Source organism: Benincasa hispida, chromosome 4 (genome assembly GCF_027475165.1).
Source record: "Benincasa hispida cultivar pf3 chromosome 4, pf3_genome.v1.1, whole genome shotgun sequence".
NCBI classification, from domain to species: domain Eukaryota; kingdom Viridiplantae; phylum Streptophyta; class Magnoliopsida; order Cucurbitales; family Cucurbitaceae; genus Benincasa; species Benincasa hispida.
Window position 1 is genome coordinate 68776291 of NC_143481.1, and position 21705 is coordinate 68797995.

Consider the following 21705-nt stretch of genomic DNA (forward strand, 5'->3'; position numbering starts at 1 on the left):
ATTTCGAAGTTAGCCATACAACTCATTAAGATTATGAAATGCAACTACGTAATCAACTTGGACCCAATTTTTACATTACCATTGATATACTATATTCCACCTGGACTAAACGTAGCCTTGTTATCAAGTAAAAAAATTATTAAAAAGGATAATTATTTTAAATGGTAAAATATTTGAAATATTTTCAAATATAGCAAAATGTCACTGTTTATCATTGATAGACAACTGTGATAATTTGCTAAATTTGTAAGTTTTATTGTATTTTATTTTCTTGTTTTGTACATCCCACTAATTTTAGGACAAGAGTGTGATTGTTAGGAGTTATGTCCTAAACCTGTAGTTTGTAAATTTGTAAACAAAATTTCTATATAAATAAAATGTTATTCATCTTTAATAAATGGTCGTTATTTATTTAATCACATAATCCAAATCCAATAAACTAAGATTCGAGGTTATTTTCATGTAACTTAAACAATATGTGGCTGACATACAAGTGAATCATGTTCAAGTATTAACCTAAAAGGTCTATAGTATACGGATAAGATTGTGCGCCTTATCCTAGTAACGCTATGGATATGACCCATTTTGTAATTGTTACAAATAATTTGATTCAAGTCATTCATGTGAAGACATGTGAGTGAAGGTATCCTATGCAATGAGATTGTATAAGACCGAACCGCAAAATATAGTCTCTCGTTATAACATCGTTAATTGAAGAGATTAATATTTCAAATGATTACCATGGAATTTAATATGAATTCTGTGTGAATTATGAACTCCTGCTCATGAGGGTCATCCTTTGATTTGTATGGGTGAAAATGACCCTAGTTGTCAGCTCGATAAGTCAACCATCTTAGGGATGATACCAAGTGGGGAGCTAGGAACATAGAGTCACAAGACGAAATTCACTCCTTCCCTCCTTTAGGATAAGTAGATAATTTATTCCCTTAAGTGCTGACTCCAGGACTTAAACAATGAAGTCTCACCCTCTCACTGGCCCGATAGGGATTTTGTTTATAATTTGACCTTAAACAGATTGTTCATTAGATGATTAGTGGTACTTAATGAGCAAGAAGTAAGTACAAGGGTAAAATGGCAATTTGACATAGCTGTAGTTACGAACAACTTGTGAATGATTAACTTACAGGAAATGGTTAGAAATCAATGGACACATAAATAGTTTACCGTTCATAAGCATCTATGGGTCTATAGTGGCATGCCCCATAATTAATTAATGTTGATTAATTTAATTAAAGAGTTTAATTAATTAATCTTATATCATTGGAGCTTATAATTGTACGTCTATAAGGTCTTTTTAATAGCTCATAGCGGGATTAAAAAAGGATTTAGGTCATAGAAATCATTAAAAGCATAGTACTTACCCTGAAAACCAAACTTGCATTGTCTTATCATCCTAGAATGGGTATATGAAACCCGGATTTCCATTTTCCTTACTTAAGCAGGTGATTAAAGGAATTAACTAAGTATAAGTTAAATCATATGTTAAAGAGTAGGAAAATTCCAAGTGTTAAAATGGATTGCTTAGTAGCCTTGGAATAAGCCATAACTAGTGAAAATTTGGTTAAGTATAATGCCAACAAGGAACTATGCGTTGGAAGCCAAGGCAGAAATGACTTAAGTACTAGACAATGTGTTGGCCTTGTGCTAAGTGTTGGTGTTGTGCCATGCGTTGGCCATAAATATTTGAGAGGTTATTTGGGTGTTGAAAGAGGCTTAAATATGGCCGAGAGGAAAGGCTATGCGGGGACAAGCATGCGACAACCTATGTTTGAGAGGTTAGTAAAGCTTGCGATAGCCGCAGGTTGTGCGGACATAGGCGCAAGGCGTTGGAGACACGCGCACGCATTGATCGAGTATACGACGATGGTACGTGCATGCATTGATCGAGTATGCGGTGATGGTACGCGCATGCATTGACCGAGTATGCGGCGATGGTACGCACACGCATTGATCGAGTATGCGGTGATGGCACGCACACACATTGATCGTGTATGCGGCGTTGCTACGCGATGGATGTGGCGATGCTACGTGATGGTGCTATGTGGCGGCCTTACTAAAGGATGAGCTAGGAGATGGAACGAGCTAAGGTGGACGCATGGTGAATTGTCCTTGCATTTCTAAGGCTTGCGGTAATAAGGTTCATGAGGTTGGTTGTGTTAGTCATAAGGGATGCGTTAGCAAGAGCCTAAGCGAAGGTGAGCTATACCATGAGGTGTTGAGTTGAGAACCAAGTCGACCCTAAAGTTGTTATACGTTGGCGATGTGCTATGTGTCGGGGACATTCGAGGCATGTGGACGCATAGGACAAGGCTTGAGCAAATAGTACGCGGTGGAAGAGGGTTGGTCATAATCCTAGTTGAGCACATAGGGCAAAGGTAAGCCACGAGGTAGAAGGCATGCGGCCAAGGAAGAGCCTTGTGAGCATCTAGTATATGCGACCAAGTTGCATCAATGGGATGCACAAGGTAAGGTTGCGTTAATTGGAAATGGCACAATCGAGGTTAGTAGGTCGCATATGGGGAAAGGTGCTAGGCGACAATGGCTTGAAGGGTGTTATGTTGAGATTTAAATACACCGCAAAGGCACAAGTTAAGGTTGGATGAACGCATATGAAGTTGGATGGATGCATATGAGGGATGAACGCATATGAAGTTGGATGAATGCATATGAAGCGGGATGGACGCATTCAGGGTCGTCATCTGGACATGTGGCTTGTTAGGAAGAAATCTTAAGCCTTAAGCAAATGAGGTGGATGCACAAGAAGACATGCAAATGTAAGGGCTATGTGTTGGCTAAAGGAAGAGGAAGACACTTGGGTTGCGATGACGTAAAGATTACGGTAATAGTGTAAAGAAAAGACACTTGGACATGCGACCAAGTAGGAAGTGTCGGCCTTGGAGAGATTTTGGACGCCTATAAATAGGGCCAAGGACTTCTCTTCAGATCATAACTCAAATTCTCTTCAAAGGACATTTAGAAGAGTGTATGAAGGCTGATTGGGAGAAGACTATGCGTTGATGGAAGAACGCATGCGATGGTAGCAAAAAACCATGCGTCGGTCATGAGGTTCCATGAGGGGAAGATGCTGTCGAACAGGAAGGTCTGGAAGAAGCATCAACTTGGGATGAAGAGTTCTCCTAGAATACTCGTGCGTTTGGAGTGATTCCAAAGCCATATGAAAGCTCTGAGAGTCTAGTTTTCAGGGTAGGGCTGCCGGAGAAGAAGCTCCAAGGAATCGGGCTGGAGAATGAGGAAAAGACAGAAGAGTCGAGCTGTCGGGTAAGCTTGGGCTAGTCTTGATGTTTTGAAGATTCCGGCCAAACCACGAGGAGTTCTGAGCTAAGATCTTAGGGGTTCAAAAGAGGAGCCCGAGAAGATCAAGGAACTTCTAAGAGAAAGATTCCTATCCTTACCAAGGTGGGTGGTAATTTCCTTTAAGTCTTAAAGCATATCTTTTAAAGTAAATTGTATATGCTTATGTTATAAATGAGTATCTAGCATGAGAATAAGATTATGTGATCGGGATGGTCAGGGGGTCAATAGACCTAGTTCCTGAGCCCGAAAACAAAAACTCACGGGATGGTCAGGGGACCGAGAGGTCTAGTTCGTGAGCTTGTGGGAGGAACCTCGCATGGGATGGTTAAAAGGCTGACGAGCCTAGCTTCTGAGCCCATGAGCGGGGAGCTATGTGTAGATAGAGGACATAGGAGACATTGGGAACAAAAGGGAATGCAAAAGAGTAAGCGTTTATGTTTAGTAACAATCTATCGTGTGTGTAGGTAGGAAACATACTCATTCTAAGTAGTTATCAATTTAGCTATCTACCGTGCGTGTAGATAGAGTTGAGAACAGACCCATTCAAAGCTGAGGTTTGAATGTAATCTCGTATTTATGATATCTTTGTTATTATGAGTTGAAATAGACTCTAGAAGTTGTTTACCACTCACTGAGCTTTGTGAAGCTCATTTTGTTATTTTATGTCTCTCTTCCCAGGTAGCGAAAGGCAAGGAGTTCCAGGGTGCTGCTAAGGTCAAGGTCTGCCACATGCCACAGTCGGAAGGGTTTTTAGAATGGTTGTTGTAAACTTTGTAACTAAGTCTTGGAGTTGTATGAACTTTACATTGTTGTAATAAAATGGGCCTACTTGTTCAGTTGTTGTTTATCTCCTTGCCTTAAAGTTTACTGAGAGTTAAGAGGTTCAGATGGATTGTAGGTATCACGAAAGGGTGGTATCTATAGTCCCTCACGCCTCTCCTCGGGCTCAGGAGTACGGGCTCAGGACGGGGTGTGAGAGGGTAAGAGAACAAAATTTCAACTCAGTGCTCATTAAGTTATCCAGAGGTCAATTTGCCCGTTGAACCTAGATTTTGGGATCTCCAGTCAACTAGGTCGGGTTGCATCTTTGGTTAACTTTTTAAAATTATGGGTTATGATCTCATTTTCCTTGATGAACTTTCAACCAACTCTCAAGTTAGGCTTTTTACAAATGGATCCACAAATATTATCTTCTAACCTAATAAAGTCAATTGTGACAATTCTACTGGAAAGTAATTGTTTAATTGTATTATGTCTTCTTTATATTTGAGATATATTGTCACAATTAAACAATTACCTATATCCACACTTTAGGAATACCTTTATTAAAAAAAGGTAAGGATTGGTAGCCAACTCAAACACATCCACACTTTAGGAATACTATCCAAAAAAATTGGTAGCCAACTCAAACATATCCCAACCTTTTAAGAATCTTATGGCAATTTTATTCAATCTAGTGCTTGAGTTTCTTAAAAAACTATCTCCCATAACAAATTACTTTTTTTATGGAAGCGATACTCCATCCACAACATCCAACAAATCATACTTTGTGGAAATAAATCGAGCTTCAACCAATTAATAAAAGGAGAAAGCTTTCCAAAGAAAAGTGCTTATGAAAATTTCGTCCTAAAATGCATGTTGAAGAGACATATTTATAGACTATTTGTAGTCATCTTCAAATTGATTTTCGGAAAGTCATTCATTCATGAAATAATGTGACTACACGAACGGTTACTATAATTTATTCCAACCACTTATCCATCAACATGTTCGACATGATTCCCCTACGTAAGGATTAATGAATAGGTAGGTCTGCCAATTGTCCATTGAAAGTATTACTCAGTCGTCATTGATCCCTAACATCAATGATAATGGAGTAATGACTAATAAGAAAATAGTTCCAATCAAGTTGATTTTCTACGTGCTAATTTGAATTCTAATGTACAGAAAATAGGTTTTGATAAATGACATAATAAGTTTCAAGTTTCAAAGGAACTAGTACAAAAGAAAATTAATAGCACAATATCATGTTTTATTTTCACTAAACTAGAAGGGTCGTATGATTCTTATGTAATCAACTTTAAAAGCCAATTACAGTCAAATGTATCGTCAATGTAAATTTTTGTTGTTCAGGTTGATGACTATATACAGAATCATGTTCGAATCTCTTCCTGGATGGCCATTTCCTCACCGTCACACTGTTCTTCCGTCCACCATCAGCAAATAATTATGCAAATTTCATCGAATAAACTTGATGTATGAAAGCTTATTGTGAGAGTAACTTTGAGTCACATGCTACTATTTTAATTCTTCCAACAGTCTCGTTGGAATCCTCATTTTTAAACAATGCATCCTGCAAAATGAATGTCCAAACATTGTCGCAGAACCGATAGGTGTGCAAATGTCCCTGTTGCAAGACAATAGGAGGACAAAGAGGTTTAGAAATCACCGCAGATTTTTTTTTGTTTTTCTGGGAAGACCCAAACAAAATGCCATGGATGTTAGAACCTGATATGACCACATACCTAATAACGACGGGGATTGCTTTGTCCCCAGATTCCAAAAGCACAATGAATTACAAAGTTTATTCCAAAAGAAACTTATTCAAGGAGCAATATTTTATATGGAAAAACGTTTCTCGAATCAAGAGATCACAAAGCAAGGAATAAAGTGAACACAAGCAACCTAATCACATAGATATCAAAAGTTCCACCAAAGAAACTACCATCCCTCAATACAAATGTTTTTAATACTGTATATTGTTTCATTCCTATACCATGATTCTCGATTCACTTCATGGCAACCAAAAGACCCGGGGAAATTATGCCACTATACATTCAACACATAGATGTGTTACTGACAAAACAATTTGGCTCAAAGTAGACGTGCGCTAGGGAACAAACAGAGCAATCTAAGAACAAGGAAAACACAACCAATTCCTCCTATCAGTAAAAATAGGTTTCAAATTTAGAATGTTGACTTTATTTAGCAGCATATATCTATAGCATCAAAGTTTCATCAAATTCATAAGCGAAAAAAGATACCTTGATAATCACCTTGCTTTTCACCTGTGATTCCAGAGCCTCGGTCATCGACTGCAAAAGCCAAAAGCAGTAAGAAATTAAATCAAACAAGACCTAAATTCTAAACATAAATCCAAATTATGGCACATCTCCTAACAGCTTTGGTTGTACCTTATCGAACTGGACAAGAACCTGAATGGCAAGCTCAGGACTAAGTGTACCGTTCTGGACCATTTCATCCAAAGTTTCAGTCAAACACATTCCAATTGTTGATCTGCGGTAGAGTTCAAATGTTGCCATTCTTCTTCAAAAATCAAGATCAATATTGAAGCTCTTTAGCTAAGATAGAAAATTTAGGTTTTTTTTTTATAGGAAAATCAACTTTCATTGAGAAAAAATGAAAGAATATGAGTACATACAAGAAAACAAGCCCCAAAAGCAACTCCCTAAAGAAAGGGGTTTCCAACTAAGCATAATGTTGTCTATAGAATAATTTAAAAAAGCTTCGAAACCAAAACCAAAAGCGACACGTGTTAGGCCTCCGATTGTACTGCAGTATCAAAGAAGGAAGAATAAGGGTAATATGGGAAAAGAAGAAGTTACGGCAATTAGAGGGGTTGGGGACCACAACTAAATGACTTTCAATTTAGTTGGGAGTTCTCGTTTAAAAACAAAGGGAAGAGGGAAGGGGGAGGACATTGAACATCTGGACATTTTGGGTGAGGGAAGTTGAACTCTCGCGTGTGAGGGGGAGTTCGGGTTAGAACTGATCGTGGAAAGGCGGGCAGAAGCATCGCTCATCATCTACTTCATCTACTAGACGATCGTGTAGTAGAGTATCAGCGATCGTGTAGCAAGCGTGAAGGAGGAAGCGTGATCGTGTAGAGAATAGACGTGATCGTGTAGTAGTTGTTCATTCTTTCATCACATAGCGAATTATATGTAAAATCGTTTAACGGAACATATAGACGACTGTGTACTTTGCAAGCTATCAATAAATAACTTCTAAACGATCTGGTTCCTATCAAATTGGTATCAGAGCATCAACCTGGGTAGGTATGGCTCAAAAACAATTCGAAGAAAAGTTGGAGTTGCTAGACCAGGAGATCTCTGGACTCAGAGTCGAAATGCAGAAATTACCAACCATAGAGGAAAACTTAGCATCATTAGCGAAGAGCATTGATCGATTGGGATTACAAGCAAAGAAACATCAGAAAATGCTCATTTCGTATGTTGTAGAAATGGCGAAAGGGAAAACGGAAGAGACAGAAGAGAAAGAAGGATCAAGGAGTGAATTGATAAAAGGATCAAACAACAATAATACGAGCAAAACGAACAATTCGGTTAAATCAGAGGGAGAAGAAGCGTCTAGTGATCGAAGTAAATTCAAGAAAGTGGAGATGCCAGTGTTTAGCGGAAGTGATCCGAATGCATGGCTATTCAGAGCAAATCGCTACTTTCAGATTCATAAGCTGACTGAATACGAAAAGATGACTGTTGCGGTGGTTAGCTTCGACGGCGTTGCGTTAGACTGGTACCGATCTAAGGAAGGTAGGGAGTTGTTCAAAGATTGGGAAGATCTGAAGCAAAGAATGTTGGTTCGATTCCGATCTTTAAGAGAGAGATCAATTTGTGGTAGATTCTTGGCCATTAAACAAGAAACCACAGTAGAAGCATATCGAAACCTGTTTGATAAGTTGGTGGGACCATTATCCCACCTTCCGAACGAAGTGTTGGAAGAGACATTCATGAACGGTTTAGCACTGTGTTGGCAGTGTTTTAAAATGCCCAAGGCGCACTAAGGCACAATGACCCTCTGGAGCCTAGGTGCAAGACGCACAAAAAGGCGCGAACTTTTTTTTATGAGGCGCACTATATATAAAAAAAAAAATATATATATACTATATACATGTTTATTTACACAACTAAAACATAGATGGATAGAAATATTACTTAAAGACGAATATACAAAAAACAATAAGAGATATATAAGATTTATATATTAATCATTGACTCATTGTCATTCAACACCAAGTTAAGTGAAACGACACAAAAACAATCACAAACACAATTCTAAAATCCTAAATATCGAACTCATCTTCACTAAATAGGTCTTCATCCTCATTCTCTCCATCATTCGACTTATAACCATCTATATCTTCTTCGTCGGTCTTAGAGTCATCCAAAGTACCTGGTGTGGGGTGGGTTAGGATGGTGGTTGTGTGGAAGATGAACATGAACATGAAGCGTTAGTCTTAGACTTAGTTCTTGAGGTACCAACTCTAGAATAATAGGAAAGTTCTTTTCTTGAAACATCGCCCCATGTTAAAGAATCGTCGTAAAAAACAAGATCATCATCCTCCTCTGAATCGTCATCCATTCTTCCAACAAGCCACTCATTACTATCATCTATCTCTTTTAAAGAGATAGGGTCGATGATGTCTCGAATATTATAACGATGCTTCAGTGCTGTATTGTATTTTATGAATGCTAAGTCATTTAGACGACTTTGCAAGTCTATTCCTTTTCTTGCTATGAAGCTGCAAGTATACACAATAAAAATTTCATTGTCAACTTCAATTACATTCACATCTAGAGGCACTACAAATAATAGAAGATACCTAACCTGTTAAAAAACGCTCCAATTACGTTCACATCCAAATGCACTACAAGTTAGACCTAAAATTCTCACAGCAAACTTTTGCAAGTTTGGAGTTGATTGTCCGAAATCATCCCACCATTCGACTATAGAATAGAATCAGTAGATCAAAACTTTATTAGTAGGTATAGAATAGAATAAGTTACTATAGAATAGAATAAGTTAAAGTTTACCTGGAGATATTTTGTCTCTTTGTCTTATTGCTAAAGGCTGTCCAAATAGTCCTTCAGCTTTCTTGTATTTGGTTAGCTCTCTAAGTATATTGTCTTGAATGTCCAAGGAAGCAACCATTTTTGTTATACATGAATACAACCCGTTAACAATCTCATCATCAGGTTGAATATTTGGATTTGAATAATAGAATTCTGGATTAAGATAATATCCCGCTGCATGCAAAGGACGATGCAACTGGAGCTCCCATCGTCGATCAATTATTGTAAAAATATCTTTGTACTTTTCTTCCTTACCATGGAAGGATTTGGTAATGGCCTCCTTAGCCCTATCCATAGCCTCATAAATGTATCCCATAGGAGGCTTCTTCTCGCCATCTACCAACCTAAGTACTCGCAATAAAGGGTCGGATACTTTAAAAGCAAATACAATGGTATTCCAAAAAGTTGTCAACAAAATTGTTTGAACAACCCGTTTTCCTTGTTGTTCTTTGCTCCATTTGCTGTTTTTCCACTCGTCCTAAGTAAACATCTTATTCAAATTGTTTTTTTGACGATGTAAACTTGATAATGTTATGCAAGCTGTAGTAAAGCGAGTCTTAGCTGGTCTAACTAACTCCTTTTGATTAGTAAACCGCCTCATCATATTTAACAATCCGGGACGAACATAAATGAAATTGCTAACCTCCATGCCTCTTTTTAGTGTTTTATGAATATGTGGGATCTTGTATATATCCTCCAACATCAAATCCAAGCAATGAGCAGCACATGGATACCAAATTAATTGTGGTCGTTTTGCTTCTAACAATCTCCCTATTAACAAAGTAAAATAAGAACATATTAGGCTTCTTAAATGAGTAAGAACAAGCGTAAGACTAACAAATTTACGAAAGAGTTAGTACTTTGCATTCTTACCTGCCATAACATTTGCTGAGGCACTATCTATAACAATTTGTGCGACATTGGCTCCTCCAATGCGTTCTACAAAATTGTCGAGTTCACATAAGATGAAGCATCGATAGACTCAATAAACAAGGTGCCTTTAGGACTATTAACTAAAAAGTTAATTAATGTCCTATTTCTTCTATCTGTCCATCCATCAGCCATAATAGTAAATCCAACTTTAGCCCACTCTGCCTTATGGTTATTCATCAACTCATTTTTGGCTTCTAATTCTTTTTTCAAACACGGCACTCTCAACTCATGATACGATGGTGGTTTCAGTCTAGGACCAAATTGCCCAATTGCTTCAATCATAGGGGCAAAACTTCCATAATTGCAGGCATTTAGAGGTATTCCCACATCATAAAACCATCGAGCAATTCTTTGGATGGTGTGCCCCCTCATTTTCTTTTTGTATGCCTCATTCATCGTACTCTGTTTTCCCTTTCCTTTGTCATTCTTTCTATTTTGCACCACATCTTCCGGGTTTGGTGTAAAATATGCATCCATTGGACCCTTTTGTCTTGGCTTCTTTGAAACTGATGCCACTCTTTTATTTGAATTACTTATGCACACTTCATCTTCGTCCTCATCCTCAATACCATAGTTTTCCACATCAATGTCTACAATCAAATTTCTTTGATTTTTAATCTCCTTTTTCTTAGACATATACTCTTTAATCTCTTCCTTCACGTGATCCAGACATTTTCTACATGCCGTGGCATTTCTATAACCACCAACAAGGTGTTGTTTCATTCTAAAAACTCCTCCTTTTGTTACTTTTGAACAAAATCCGCACACTAATGTCTTAACATCTTGATCATTTTGCAGTTTTGCATATTTCCATGCCGAAGTCTATTGTCTCAAACCGAGACAAGGTATTTGTGAGCAACTTCTAGCAAGAGTTGTTCAGACTGTCGGGTACCAAGCTTCATCGTAGCACAGCATATCATCCTCAATCGGATGGTCAGACAAAGGTGGTGAATTGCAGCGTAGAAATGTATTTGAGATGTTTTTGTGGGGAGCGTCCAAAAGAGTGGATTAATTGGTTGCATTGGGCAGAATATTGGTATAATACTATGTATAATGCCTCCACTGGTTTTTCTCCTTTTCAAATGGTTTATGGACGTCCTCCTCCGTTGATTTATTATGGGGATGATTGAACTTCGAATGCAACATTGGACCGACAAATGCGAGACAAGGATGCTGCCTTACGTGTCCTTAAGGAGCATTTGAGGGTGGCTCAAGAGAAAATGAAGAAATTTGCGGATAAGAAGAGGAGGGATGTAGAGTTTCAAGTCGGAGAGTGGGTATGGCTGAAGTTGCATCCTTATCACCAAGTCTCAGTAAGACAAAGGAGGTATGTCAAATTGTCTCCCAAGTATCATGGTCCATAACAGGTTATTGACAAGGTGGGATTGGTAGCTTATAAATTGGAGCTTCCATCAACAATATCAATCCATCCAGTCTTCCATGTTTCCCAACTTAAAAAGGTGATGGGACAGCCAAAAGGGAGGTCATCTGTAGATCCTTCTGTCAATGAAAACCATACCTGGTTGACTGAACCAGAGGCTGTATTGGGTTCTCGGCCTCAGTCATCTCATCAGGGGCATGAGGTTTTGGTTAAATGGAAAGGGTTGCCAGAACATGAGGCTACTTGGGAGGTGGTGGATTTTCAGAAACAGTTTCCAGAATTTTACCTTGAGGACAAAGTAAAAGTGGAGGAGGGAGGTAATGTTAGGCCTCCGATTGTACTGCAGTATCAAAGAAGGAAGAATAGGGGTAATATGGGAAAACAAGAAGTTACGGCAATTAGAGGGGTTAGAGACCACAACTAAATGACTTCCAATTCAGTTGGGAGAAGTTCTCGTTCAAAAGTGGAAGGAAGCGGGAAAGGGGAGGACATTGAACATCTGGACATTTTGGGTGAGGGAAGTTGAAATCTCGCATGTGAGGGGGAGTTCAGGTTAGAACTAATCGTGGAAAGGCGGGCAGAAGCATCACTCATCGTCTACTTCATCTACTAGACGATCGTGTAGTAGAGTATCAGCGATCGTGTAGCAAGTGTCAACGATCGTGTAGGAAGGAAGCGTGATCGTGTAGAGAATAGACGTGATCGTGTAGTAGTTATTCGTTCTTTCATCGCATAGAGAATTATATGTAAAATCGTTTAACGGAACATATAGACGATCGTGTACTTCGCAAACTATCAATAAATAACTTCTAAACCATCTGGTTCCTATCAACATGAAACATCCCACTAGGGTCCTTTTCCAAACTCCTAAACACCCTAGTGTTCCTCTCCCCCCAAACATCCCACAACATCACACACACCCCCCAAACCACAACAAACGATCCTTCTCTCTGAAAGGCAGATGGAGGAGGAACTCCCCGATCATTGCACAAATATCCCTCTGGTCAGCAATTTGAAAATCAAACTGCTGCAGAAAGCAAATCCACATAGACCTCATAAATTGATAGCCCCAGAGAAGGTGATCTAGGCTTTCTTCCTCCTTCCAATAGAGAATACAATAAAAAGGATCGATTAACAAGGACCCCTTCTTAGCAAGTCTATCCAAGGTGATCACACAACCAAGCAAAACCTACCATGTAAAGAACTTAATTTTCTTTGGCATCTTAATCTTCCAGACCACGTTAAAGACCGACTCACAAGCAAGAGAGGGATCCAACCTTGACCTAAAGAAAGATTTACAGGAAAAGCCCTCCAGAGGATTAGGCTTCCAAACTCGAATATCCTTTTTCCCTTCCCTGAAGTTGCACTTATCCAACAACCAAAGAAGAGAGGCAACCTTTATCATCTCCATATCAGATAAATGATGACGGAAACCAAAAGAAAAGGACACAGAGCTCCTCGACCACACCAAAAAGTCAAAGATCAAACAGTTTTTAAAGGAAGACAAGTGATAAAGATGAGGGAATGCAGAACAAAGAGAACTCGCTCAACCCACTAATCTTCCCAAAAGTATGTATCTTGATCGTCCCCCACAATGCAACGAACCAAAATGGAGAACGAGGGGAGCTCCAGCATGATATCTTTCCAAGGATTTTGGTGTGTGCTTTTAATCCCCTTCGGCATCCAAACAAAGGGATAAGTACTATATTTACTACCAATGACTCTATGCCACAAGGATTTGGGTTCAAGGGCAAATCGTCAAAGCCATTTAGCCAACAGAGTTTTGTTCCGAAGTCTTAAATTCCCGATCTCCAACCCACCTTGGTGTACAGGGCGCCCCACAACCTCCCAGCTAACCATATAAGATCCTTTGCCTTCATTTGCACCTTCCGACAAAAAAGTGACTCATGTATTTCTCAAGGAACCCTAATCAGGGATAGAAAATAAACAGGGATGCCACTTAGCACAGATCTGATCAGCATAAATCTACCAGCCTTGGAAAAGTAGCCTTTCTTCCAAGAGTTTAACCTTTTCCAGATCTTCTCATAAATGGGATCTCGAAAAGGCAAAGCTCTCATGTTACCCTCTAGGGAGACCAAGATAACGTGAAGGGGAAGTCGCAACCTCGCAACCAATCTTTCTAGCCCACCTATCAAGCTTGTCCTACTCGCAATTAATACCCAAGATCTGGCATTTGCTCCTATCAATTTTAAGCCCCGACATGGCTTCAAAAAATCCCGCCATGTGGTTAAGGATAAAAAAGGAGTCCTCATTACTTGAAGAGAGCAAGATAGTATCATCAGCAAACTGAAGATGGGACAATGCAACCTCCTCAGACCCAATCTTGAAGGGTTCAACAATATTATCTTCCGCCCCCAAGATATAAGATGACTTAAAACATCCACCACGACTACAAACAAGAAGGGGGATAGAGGGTTCCCTTGTCTTAATTCTCTAGAAGCTTGAATCGGTCCCTTAGGGGTTCCATTAATACGGATTGAGTAGTGCACATTCCTAACACACCCCCACATCCACATTCTCCATCTGAACCCAAAACCTTTCTTCTTCAACACTTTATCCAAAAGTCCCAATGACATGGTCATAAGCCTTTCCAAAATCGAGTTTGAAAATGACACCCTCCCTTTTATAAACCCTATATTCTTCAATGGCTTCATTGGCTATGAGAACCTAGTCAAGAATCTGCCTACCAGCTACGAAAGCACCTTGAGTTCCTGCAATGGTCATGGGGAGCACTTTCCTTTGACACTAGTGATAAGACTAATGAGCCTAAACTCCTTAACGCTATTAAAATTCTCCTTCTTAGGAATTAGACACATAAAGGTTTCCACCATCGACTAATTCAAAATGCCTCTCTAAAAAAACTCTCTGAACACACCTCCCAACTCCGCCTTGAGCAAATCCCAATTATCTTGTAAAAAAAAAACCATAGAAAACCCATTTGGACCCGGGGATTTACTTCAATCACTCCCAAAGACTACCCTCCTAATTTCATCCAAGGTAAAAGGGGTCACCAACTCCTCATTCTCAGCAGTTAAAAAGGGGACTCCAATCAATGCCACTAACAAACAGTTTGGCCCCAACCACAGAACAATACAATTTGGAGAAAGCCGAAAGGACCTCTTCCTAAATTTAGTTGAAAATACACGATCCGAAATTGAAAAAAAATGAGAAAAATTTAGAACATAGTATCAGAATTCGAGAAAGTTGGCAAAATATACGGCATTAAAGCAAGAGATCAATTTGAAAATGAGTGATAAAATAATAATAATGATAATAATAATAATAATAATAATAAGAGATTTATAACAACTCCAAATTTCAACTCCCACCTAGGGAACATTACCAAAATTTTACCAATAACTAACCATACCATCTCTAATACATTAGAAAATTTTCGGCGACATGACGTAAACATAAATACTACCCATTTTAAAACACCTGTTAAACAATTTGAATTTCAATATAATTCTAAAAAATTAATATTCAAAGCATCTACTTAATCAAACTCAACAAAACTAGCCGAAACTAAACAGACTAAGACTAATGTCAAACTCAAACAGCATAAACCACTAAAGTCTATTGCAAACTCTCAACTCAAAGGCAACTGAAAAAACTACTTGAATCTAAAAAAAAGTTTCAATTTTCAAAAGTTCGAATGAAATAATCTTATAAAGAAAAGAGACCAAAACAATGGCATATGCCCAATAGTCAATCTTTCTCATACTCCTTTTTCAGTATCACCGAGGTCACAATAATCGTTAGCACCTACAAAATCTTGTGGAGGGTCAATACACACTTGACACTTATACTGGTAAGTATCCCACACCTAAAGAGCCATAAACAACATACATACAACTATTGCAAAAACATACAACAACAATAAATGTCAATCACATCATGCTAAAGTCACGAATTAGATCATCATATATAAGGCATGCATAGTTTTAAATCAAACTACTCAAATTCGCCAAACATTCAAACTTAACTCTCACAAAACTTTAAATTCGCCAAAAATTCAAATTTAACTCTCACAAAACTTTCTGAACGAATCCCTCAAAACATGTTGACCCCAACTGATCGTGCCCAAGGCCACCGACATTCCCTATCGGCCCTAACTGACTTTATCCAGGGTCATCGACGCTCTCCTCAACCCCATTGACTTCTTCCAAGGCCATTGATGGTCTATGTCGGCCCTAACTGATATATCTAGGGCCATTGACCTCTCTGTCGATGCCAACTGATATTATCCAAGGCCACCAACCTCCCCATCAAAGTCGGCATTAACTAACTCCATAAAGGGCCATCGACGTTTTCAAAAATTCAAGTACTTTTCATTCTGAACTCATAGAATCGACCTTGACTAAACCAAGGCCATTGAAGCTAATCTATGACATGCTTTATGCTTAAAACCACATAAACATTTTTATGTTCTCAACATTAATCATACATATGTTCAAACATCTACATAACTTGCTTATATCAATAGTCACATAATAGCATTTTGGTGAATTATACATGTTTATATCAACACGATAAGCATCCAAGCTTGCCCAACAATATCAAAACACATCACAAATTCCATATAATATAAGTCATAATTGTACATTTAATTAAACCGTGCATCATTCTAGTGCACAAGCAAACAGACCCAACAAGTAGAATTCTAATTATCTAAGTATTTTAAGACTCTTCTAAACAAATTGAAAGGCTCCTGAAATAATAAAACACGGTTTCAAAAGTTAAAACTTAGTCCAAACCCTTATTCAGAGACTCAATAGGTATACGGAATGAGTAATCTTACCTAAGATAACCTTAAACCTCAACTAAAGCACCTCGAACCAAGTCTAAACTACAAATAAAGTAGACCCAGGAATTAAAAACTATTTATACCATCTAAATTCAATTCAAAAGGCTCTAAACGGAGTTCTAAAAACTAAAACTCACCAAGACAGATTCAAGTCCTTGCTGCAAGATGACCTAATTGTTCCGAAACTCTTCCAGACCTACAAATAAGGGCTTAAACTAAAGAACCTTAAACTAGTTCGAAAAGAAGGTTAGAGTGTTATAGCCGCTGAATTCTTACCCAAAACAACCTGAATGATTGTTTGTTGGTGTCCGAATATGCTTAATCCTACTTATAACGAGCCCTTAAAAGTGGGTAACTTAAATCCAACGTTAAAATATGTGTCTAACCTTGCCGAAAGGGAGGAAAACGTCGCTTCCAGGGCGTTCAGACTGCGCGGATTTTCTGAAGTCGTCAATGTTGTGGGTTTCGCGTCGATGGTCACCGCCGCCGTCACTGGAACTCCGAGTCTCGCGTGGTTGATGAAGCAGCACGCTGCTAAAGACAATAATGGGATGTCGGAGGGAGGGTCTCGCGCCGGTCACTCGCTGGTAGTCGCTGCCAGTCGTCGCCGGCGTGAAGATTTCTTGGCCGGCTGAAGCTACACGCAGAAGGTGGGGGGGCTGTTCCACGAAAAAGAGAGGGAGAAGGAAGATGGTTGGGGCTCTCGTCTCTTCTTTTCTTTTTCTTTTGCTTTTCCTTTCTTTTTTCTTTTTCTTTTTTTTTAGATATCCAAACCAACGAAATAACAGGAAAAAAATAATAAATAAAATTGAGGATTCGTCTTTAAAATTCGAATACAATTTTTCTTTTACAAAAATTGACATTATGTTATAAAATAGAGATGACAGATGAACAAATATAAGAACCTAAGATAGAAACCGAGAATAAAGTAGAGGACATGGGAAATTTGTAGGGATGACCTAAAAATTGAGCCCAAAATGTCAAATGACCCATTTTTAAAAAATAATGTCAAAAGACCCTCTGCTGACATCATCGTCATACCAAATTACGTTAATTTCCCTTACTTCTTCATCTTCTTACCTTTTTACTGAGAACCCACAAAAACTAAACTATTCTTCATTCAAATTTTCCAAGGCTAACGGCTTCGTATCGCTCATAAACGAAAAACTATTTCCGGCTTGCAAACGATTCTACTGCCACCGACAAATTGAATCTTATCGGTAGATCTTTCAATATGGTTTTTTTTGTTTTCGATGTGTTCTGTGGTTGAATACGAATAGAAAGAGTTTGTGAGCGAGATAAGTGAACCTATGGTTTTTTTGTTTGTTATTCTGGTTTTCGATGTGTTATGTGGTTGAAGACGAGTAAAAAGAGAGAATGTGAGGGAGATAAGTGAGAGCGACACCGGAGAGAGCGATGCCAGCGAGAGCGATTCTAGCTAGAGTGATTTCGGCGAGATTTAAACAGAATGTTGTTTTACATTTTTTTCTGAAGGAGTTTACTGATTGAATTTTTTAATAAATGTAGGAGTGATTTAAGATGGCTACATGTTTCAGAATAGCTGAAGCTGATCGATTTCCCGGTCAAGTAACCAGCTTGGCCCACATTGCTAATGCAAACAAGATTGTCAAAGAGAAGCTCACGCCAAAGCAGTTGGTCATGTTCAAGAGAACAGTTTTTGGGCGATTTGTAGACGTGATATAGTGTTTAACAGCCCAATTGTCCATCACAGTTGCTTAGAGAAGTGAAGAGGACAAAATCAGACTCAATATCATTCTCTATCTATGGGAAAGTTGTCACCTTTTTGAAGAATGACTTTTTGGTGATGACTGGTTTGTGGCAATCCCCATCACGAATTGATCGGAACCAACAGTCCTCATATGAACTTGCTATTAAGTATTTTGGTAATCGAGTGACAAATGACACTTTACACCTTCGTGAACTTGAAGAAAAATACAAGGACTTAGAGTTTGAAAATGATGATGATGCTGTGAAGATCAGCCTAGTTTACTATACTGAGGTCGCAATGATGGGGAAAAACAAACAAAAAAATGCAGTCGACCTCAAACGTTTCAAGGACATTCAAAACTTGGAGTACTACAATAGTCTTGATTGAGTTATCATTATTTGGGAGAGGACATTGGATGCCCTAAAGACTGCGTTGAATGATAAGAGCAGTCTATACAAGACGAGGGTCAAAGAAAATAAAAACTACGTTGTGAAGTACTCCTTACGTGGATTTCCACAAGCGTTCCAGATAAATTTGATTAATATAATAATCGTATTGTTTGATCTAGCATTACTATTGTTCTTAATATATTTTAAATTTTATTTAGGTATGGATGTACAAGATCCTAGCTTCATCGATAGCTAGGAACATTGCGGAGCGAAGGAGCAAGATGGCTTTGCCCCGCATATTACGATGGTCATACTCCCACTCAGTGTCCTTCAAAGTACTCGAGAGAGAGATATTCGAGTCTAACAATGTACGTTTACTTTATGCATAATATGTTTATCTGGTTGTTAAATTGACACTAACTAGTTTACTGGGTTGTTAATGCAGATAAAGGTTAAAGAGGGCACTGTGATATTAGATGTTGAAAGAGAGTTTCGGGATACCCCAGTGGAACGACGACCTATATTTGAGCTAGTGCGGATGATGATAGTTCTAAAAGTGGCAATAGGTCGATGAGTGAGGGGGGTAGTCCCGAAGTGAAAGTGATGGTGATGACCATTGTGGAGATGACAGTGATGAGGTTGTCAGGGTGGAGGGAGGGGATGAACCCGAGCATTCTGAGCACAAAGATGCTGAATATGGAAGGGTGGAAGGAGGGAATACACACGTAATGATGATATGTTCCATGATATGATGGGGGATGTATGCGAGGAGGACGAGTTGAACCAAGTTAATGTCTTTCTTGCGGACTTCGGTACAGAGTGACCTGTGGATGAGGAGTGTCCTGAGTGTGTTGCCCGTCACAAAGAGGGAGTCAATGCTGACGAGTCTATTTATTCGTACCTATGGTACATTGACAGCTCACTATCGAGGTTGGATGGTCGTATATCGGGTTTAGATAGTCGTGTATCGAATATGGAGGAAAGCATGACTAATATGAAAGGGCAATTGTCGGCCATCCTGTCATTGTTGCAGTCTATGTGCAAGGTTTGCATCATTTTATGTCTTTATGTGTTTAGCTTTTACATGTTCGTGAACTCACCATTTTACTTTACTAATTGAAGGATTCCACAGTGAATGAGGAGACGACTAAGTCACCCATCCCATCTCGGGATCCCGATACGACTGCGACCGCCTTTGACACTCCCATCCCCATCCCCCCTCTACAGCCCGATACCACCACATCACCTATTCCCACCCCCCCTGTACAACCTGTACCACCACTGCCATGACATCACCGATTGTCGTCGAACCTATATAGGTCAACGTCCCACAAACAGAGCGCGACATGTCTGCCTTACTCACCATGCCACATATAGAGGCTGACATGTCTGGCATCCCAGAGGCAGACACTTCTGGGATTGTTACGACCACAGAAAGAGTTCCACTGGTGAGTAATTTATTGATCAGTAATCTTTATTTATATTTTTATATTTCTTGATGAGTAACATTTTATTACCTATTTATGTAGGAATCTCGAAGAATTAGTCGTAAGAGAAAATTGGTTGATAAATATACACCCCCAGCCCAAGTAAAGAAGAAAAGTGTGGCTAAACATCCTCTCCCAGGTGTAGCTACGGCAATATCTAGATCGATCGTCACATATAACGTAGCACACGATGTTCCACACAATATCTTGACATAAATGATAGGTTGGATCTTGGACGACAATACAACCAACGAGGTTCGAGAGAACTCTTTTAAACCACTCGCCAAGCAATTCTTCAAGGAATTGATTACACCGAATTCGTTGGTCAAGTGCGATGTAAGTGTTCTAGTCTTTACGTCTTTACATGTTGGTTGTCTTGTACTTTTACCGACATATTATTTTTTCGTGCAAACCATAAATACTTTATTTTATTTTATGAAAGATAAATTTTATACCCGGCCCGACATGTGCATGCACAAGTTCACCATTTGCCAATTGGTGTAACGGTAAGTTTTGATATTTCGTTTCTTAACTTCGTATTTCGTTAAGTTTCTTGGTCTTTACTTCTTTACTTAACTTCTCATTTTATTTGACAGAGTCACCTTAATGCTCGTGGCGGGGTATTTAAACGAATAAAGAATAAGCCATTTCTGGAGGCTGCCCTAGCTTGGGAAGATGAAAACACGTATAAGGACTACGTCACCGGTAAATTCGATGTCAAATGGGTAGATGTGGATTTCGTTTATACAACGATGAATATTGGTGACCACTGGATGGTCCTTGCGATGGACATTAACAGAGGCCACATATTCGTGTTCGATTCAATTTCGTCATTCACACCAATGACAAAGCTGGTGAATTGGCTAGAGCCATTGACGGTCACAGTACCATCCCTACTTCACTACTGTGACGTGGATTGATCGAAGCCAGACCTATCCATAGCCCGTTGGAAAATCTCGCGACCTATGAACATTAACATACAACACGGGTTGCTTGATTGTGGCATCTTCGCAATAAAACTACTGGAACACCTGGTGATTGGTGCTGATCCATTCGTAATCACTCAGGAGAAGATGAGTGAATATAGGATACAATTATCGTGTCAGGTATGGGTAAACACTCCATATTTTTTTATATGTATAGAATATTGTATTTTTTATGTATGTAAAAACATTCATTGTTTAATTGAACCTATATTTTTTATGAAAGTTCAAAGTTCAAAGTTCAATATCAGAGTTTTATCAGAACATGCATTTTTTATGTATAATAGAGCTACTGCTCTTTTCATGATATAATTGAACATCTATTTTTTTTATGTAAGTTCAAAGTTCAAAGTTCAATATCAGAATTTTATCAGAACATGCATTTTTTATGTATAATAGAGCTACTGCTCTTTTCATGATATAATTGAACATCTATTTTTTTTATGTAAGTTCAAAGTTCAAAGTTCAATATCAGAATTTTATCAGAACATGCATAATTGAGCTTAGAACATTATATGGTTCAAGGTTCAAAGTTCAAAGATTGAGAGAGCGAGATGTTGAGAGAGAGCGAGATTGAGAGAGCGAGATGTTCAGAGAGAGCGAGATTGTAAGAGAGAGTGAGATTGAGAGAGCGAGATTATGAGAGAGAATGAGATTGAGAGAAAGCAAGTTCGTGAGAGAGAGCGAGATTGATGGAAAGCGAGATTGAGAGAGGGAGATGTTCAGAGAGAGCGAGATTGTGAGA

General features: G+C 38.8%; 1 protein-coding gene and 1 pseudogene across 15 annotated transcripts; both read right to left on the reverse strand.

The window, feature by feature from the left end:
* Positions 1–5278: 5278 nt before the first annotated feature.
* LOC120075370 (transcription initiation factor IIA subunit 2-like) lies at positions 5279–17169 on the reverse strand. Of its 14 annotated transcripts, none has more exons than XM_090313107.1 (6): positions 16759–17122; positions 16510–16568; positions 16367–16409; positions 6531–6633; positions 6381–6431; positions 5279–5743 (listed from the first exon to the last, which is right to left on the reverse strand). In XM_090313107.1, the coding sequence occupies exons 4-6, from the start codon at positions 6618–6620 to the stop codon at positions 5603–5605; spliced, it is 282 nt and encodes a 93-aa protein (XP_090169233.1). In that variant the 5' UTR covers positions 6621–6633; positions 16367–16409; positions 16510–16568; positions 16759–17122; the 3' UTR covers positions 5279–5602. The 14 variants fall into 14 exon arrangements, with proteins under 14 accessions (XP_090169233.1, XP_090169232.1, XP_090169228.1 ...); XM_090313106.1 differs by having other exon boundaries at positions 16367–16414; XM_090313102.1 differs by having other exon boundaries at positions 6531–6663; positions 16367–16414.
* LOC150036917 (uncharacterized) lies at positions 6705–16360 on the reverse strand (annotated as a pseudogene). The gene is made up of 4 exons (XR_016529318.1): positions 10104–16360; positions 9192–10001; positions 8986–9104; positions 6705–8899 (listed from the first exon to the last, which is right to left on the reverse strand). The product of XR_016529318.1 is annotated as an uncharacterized LOC150036917 (transcript).
* Positions 17170–21705: the final 4536 nt, after the last annotated feature.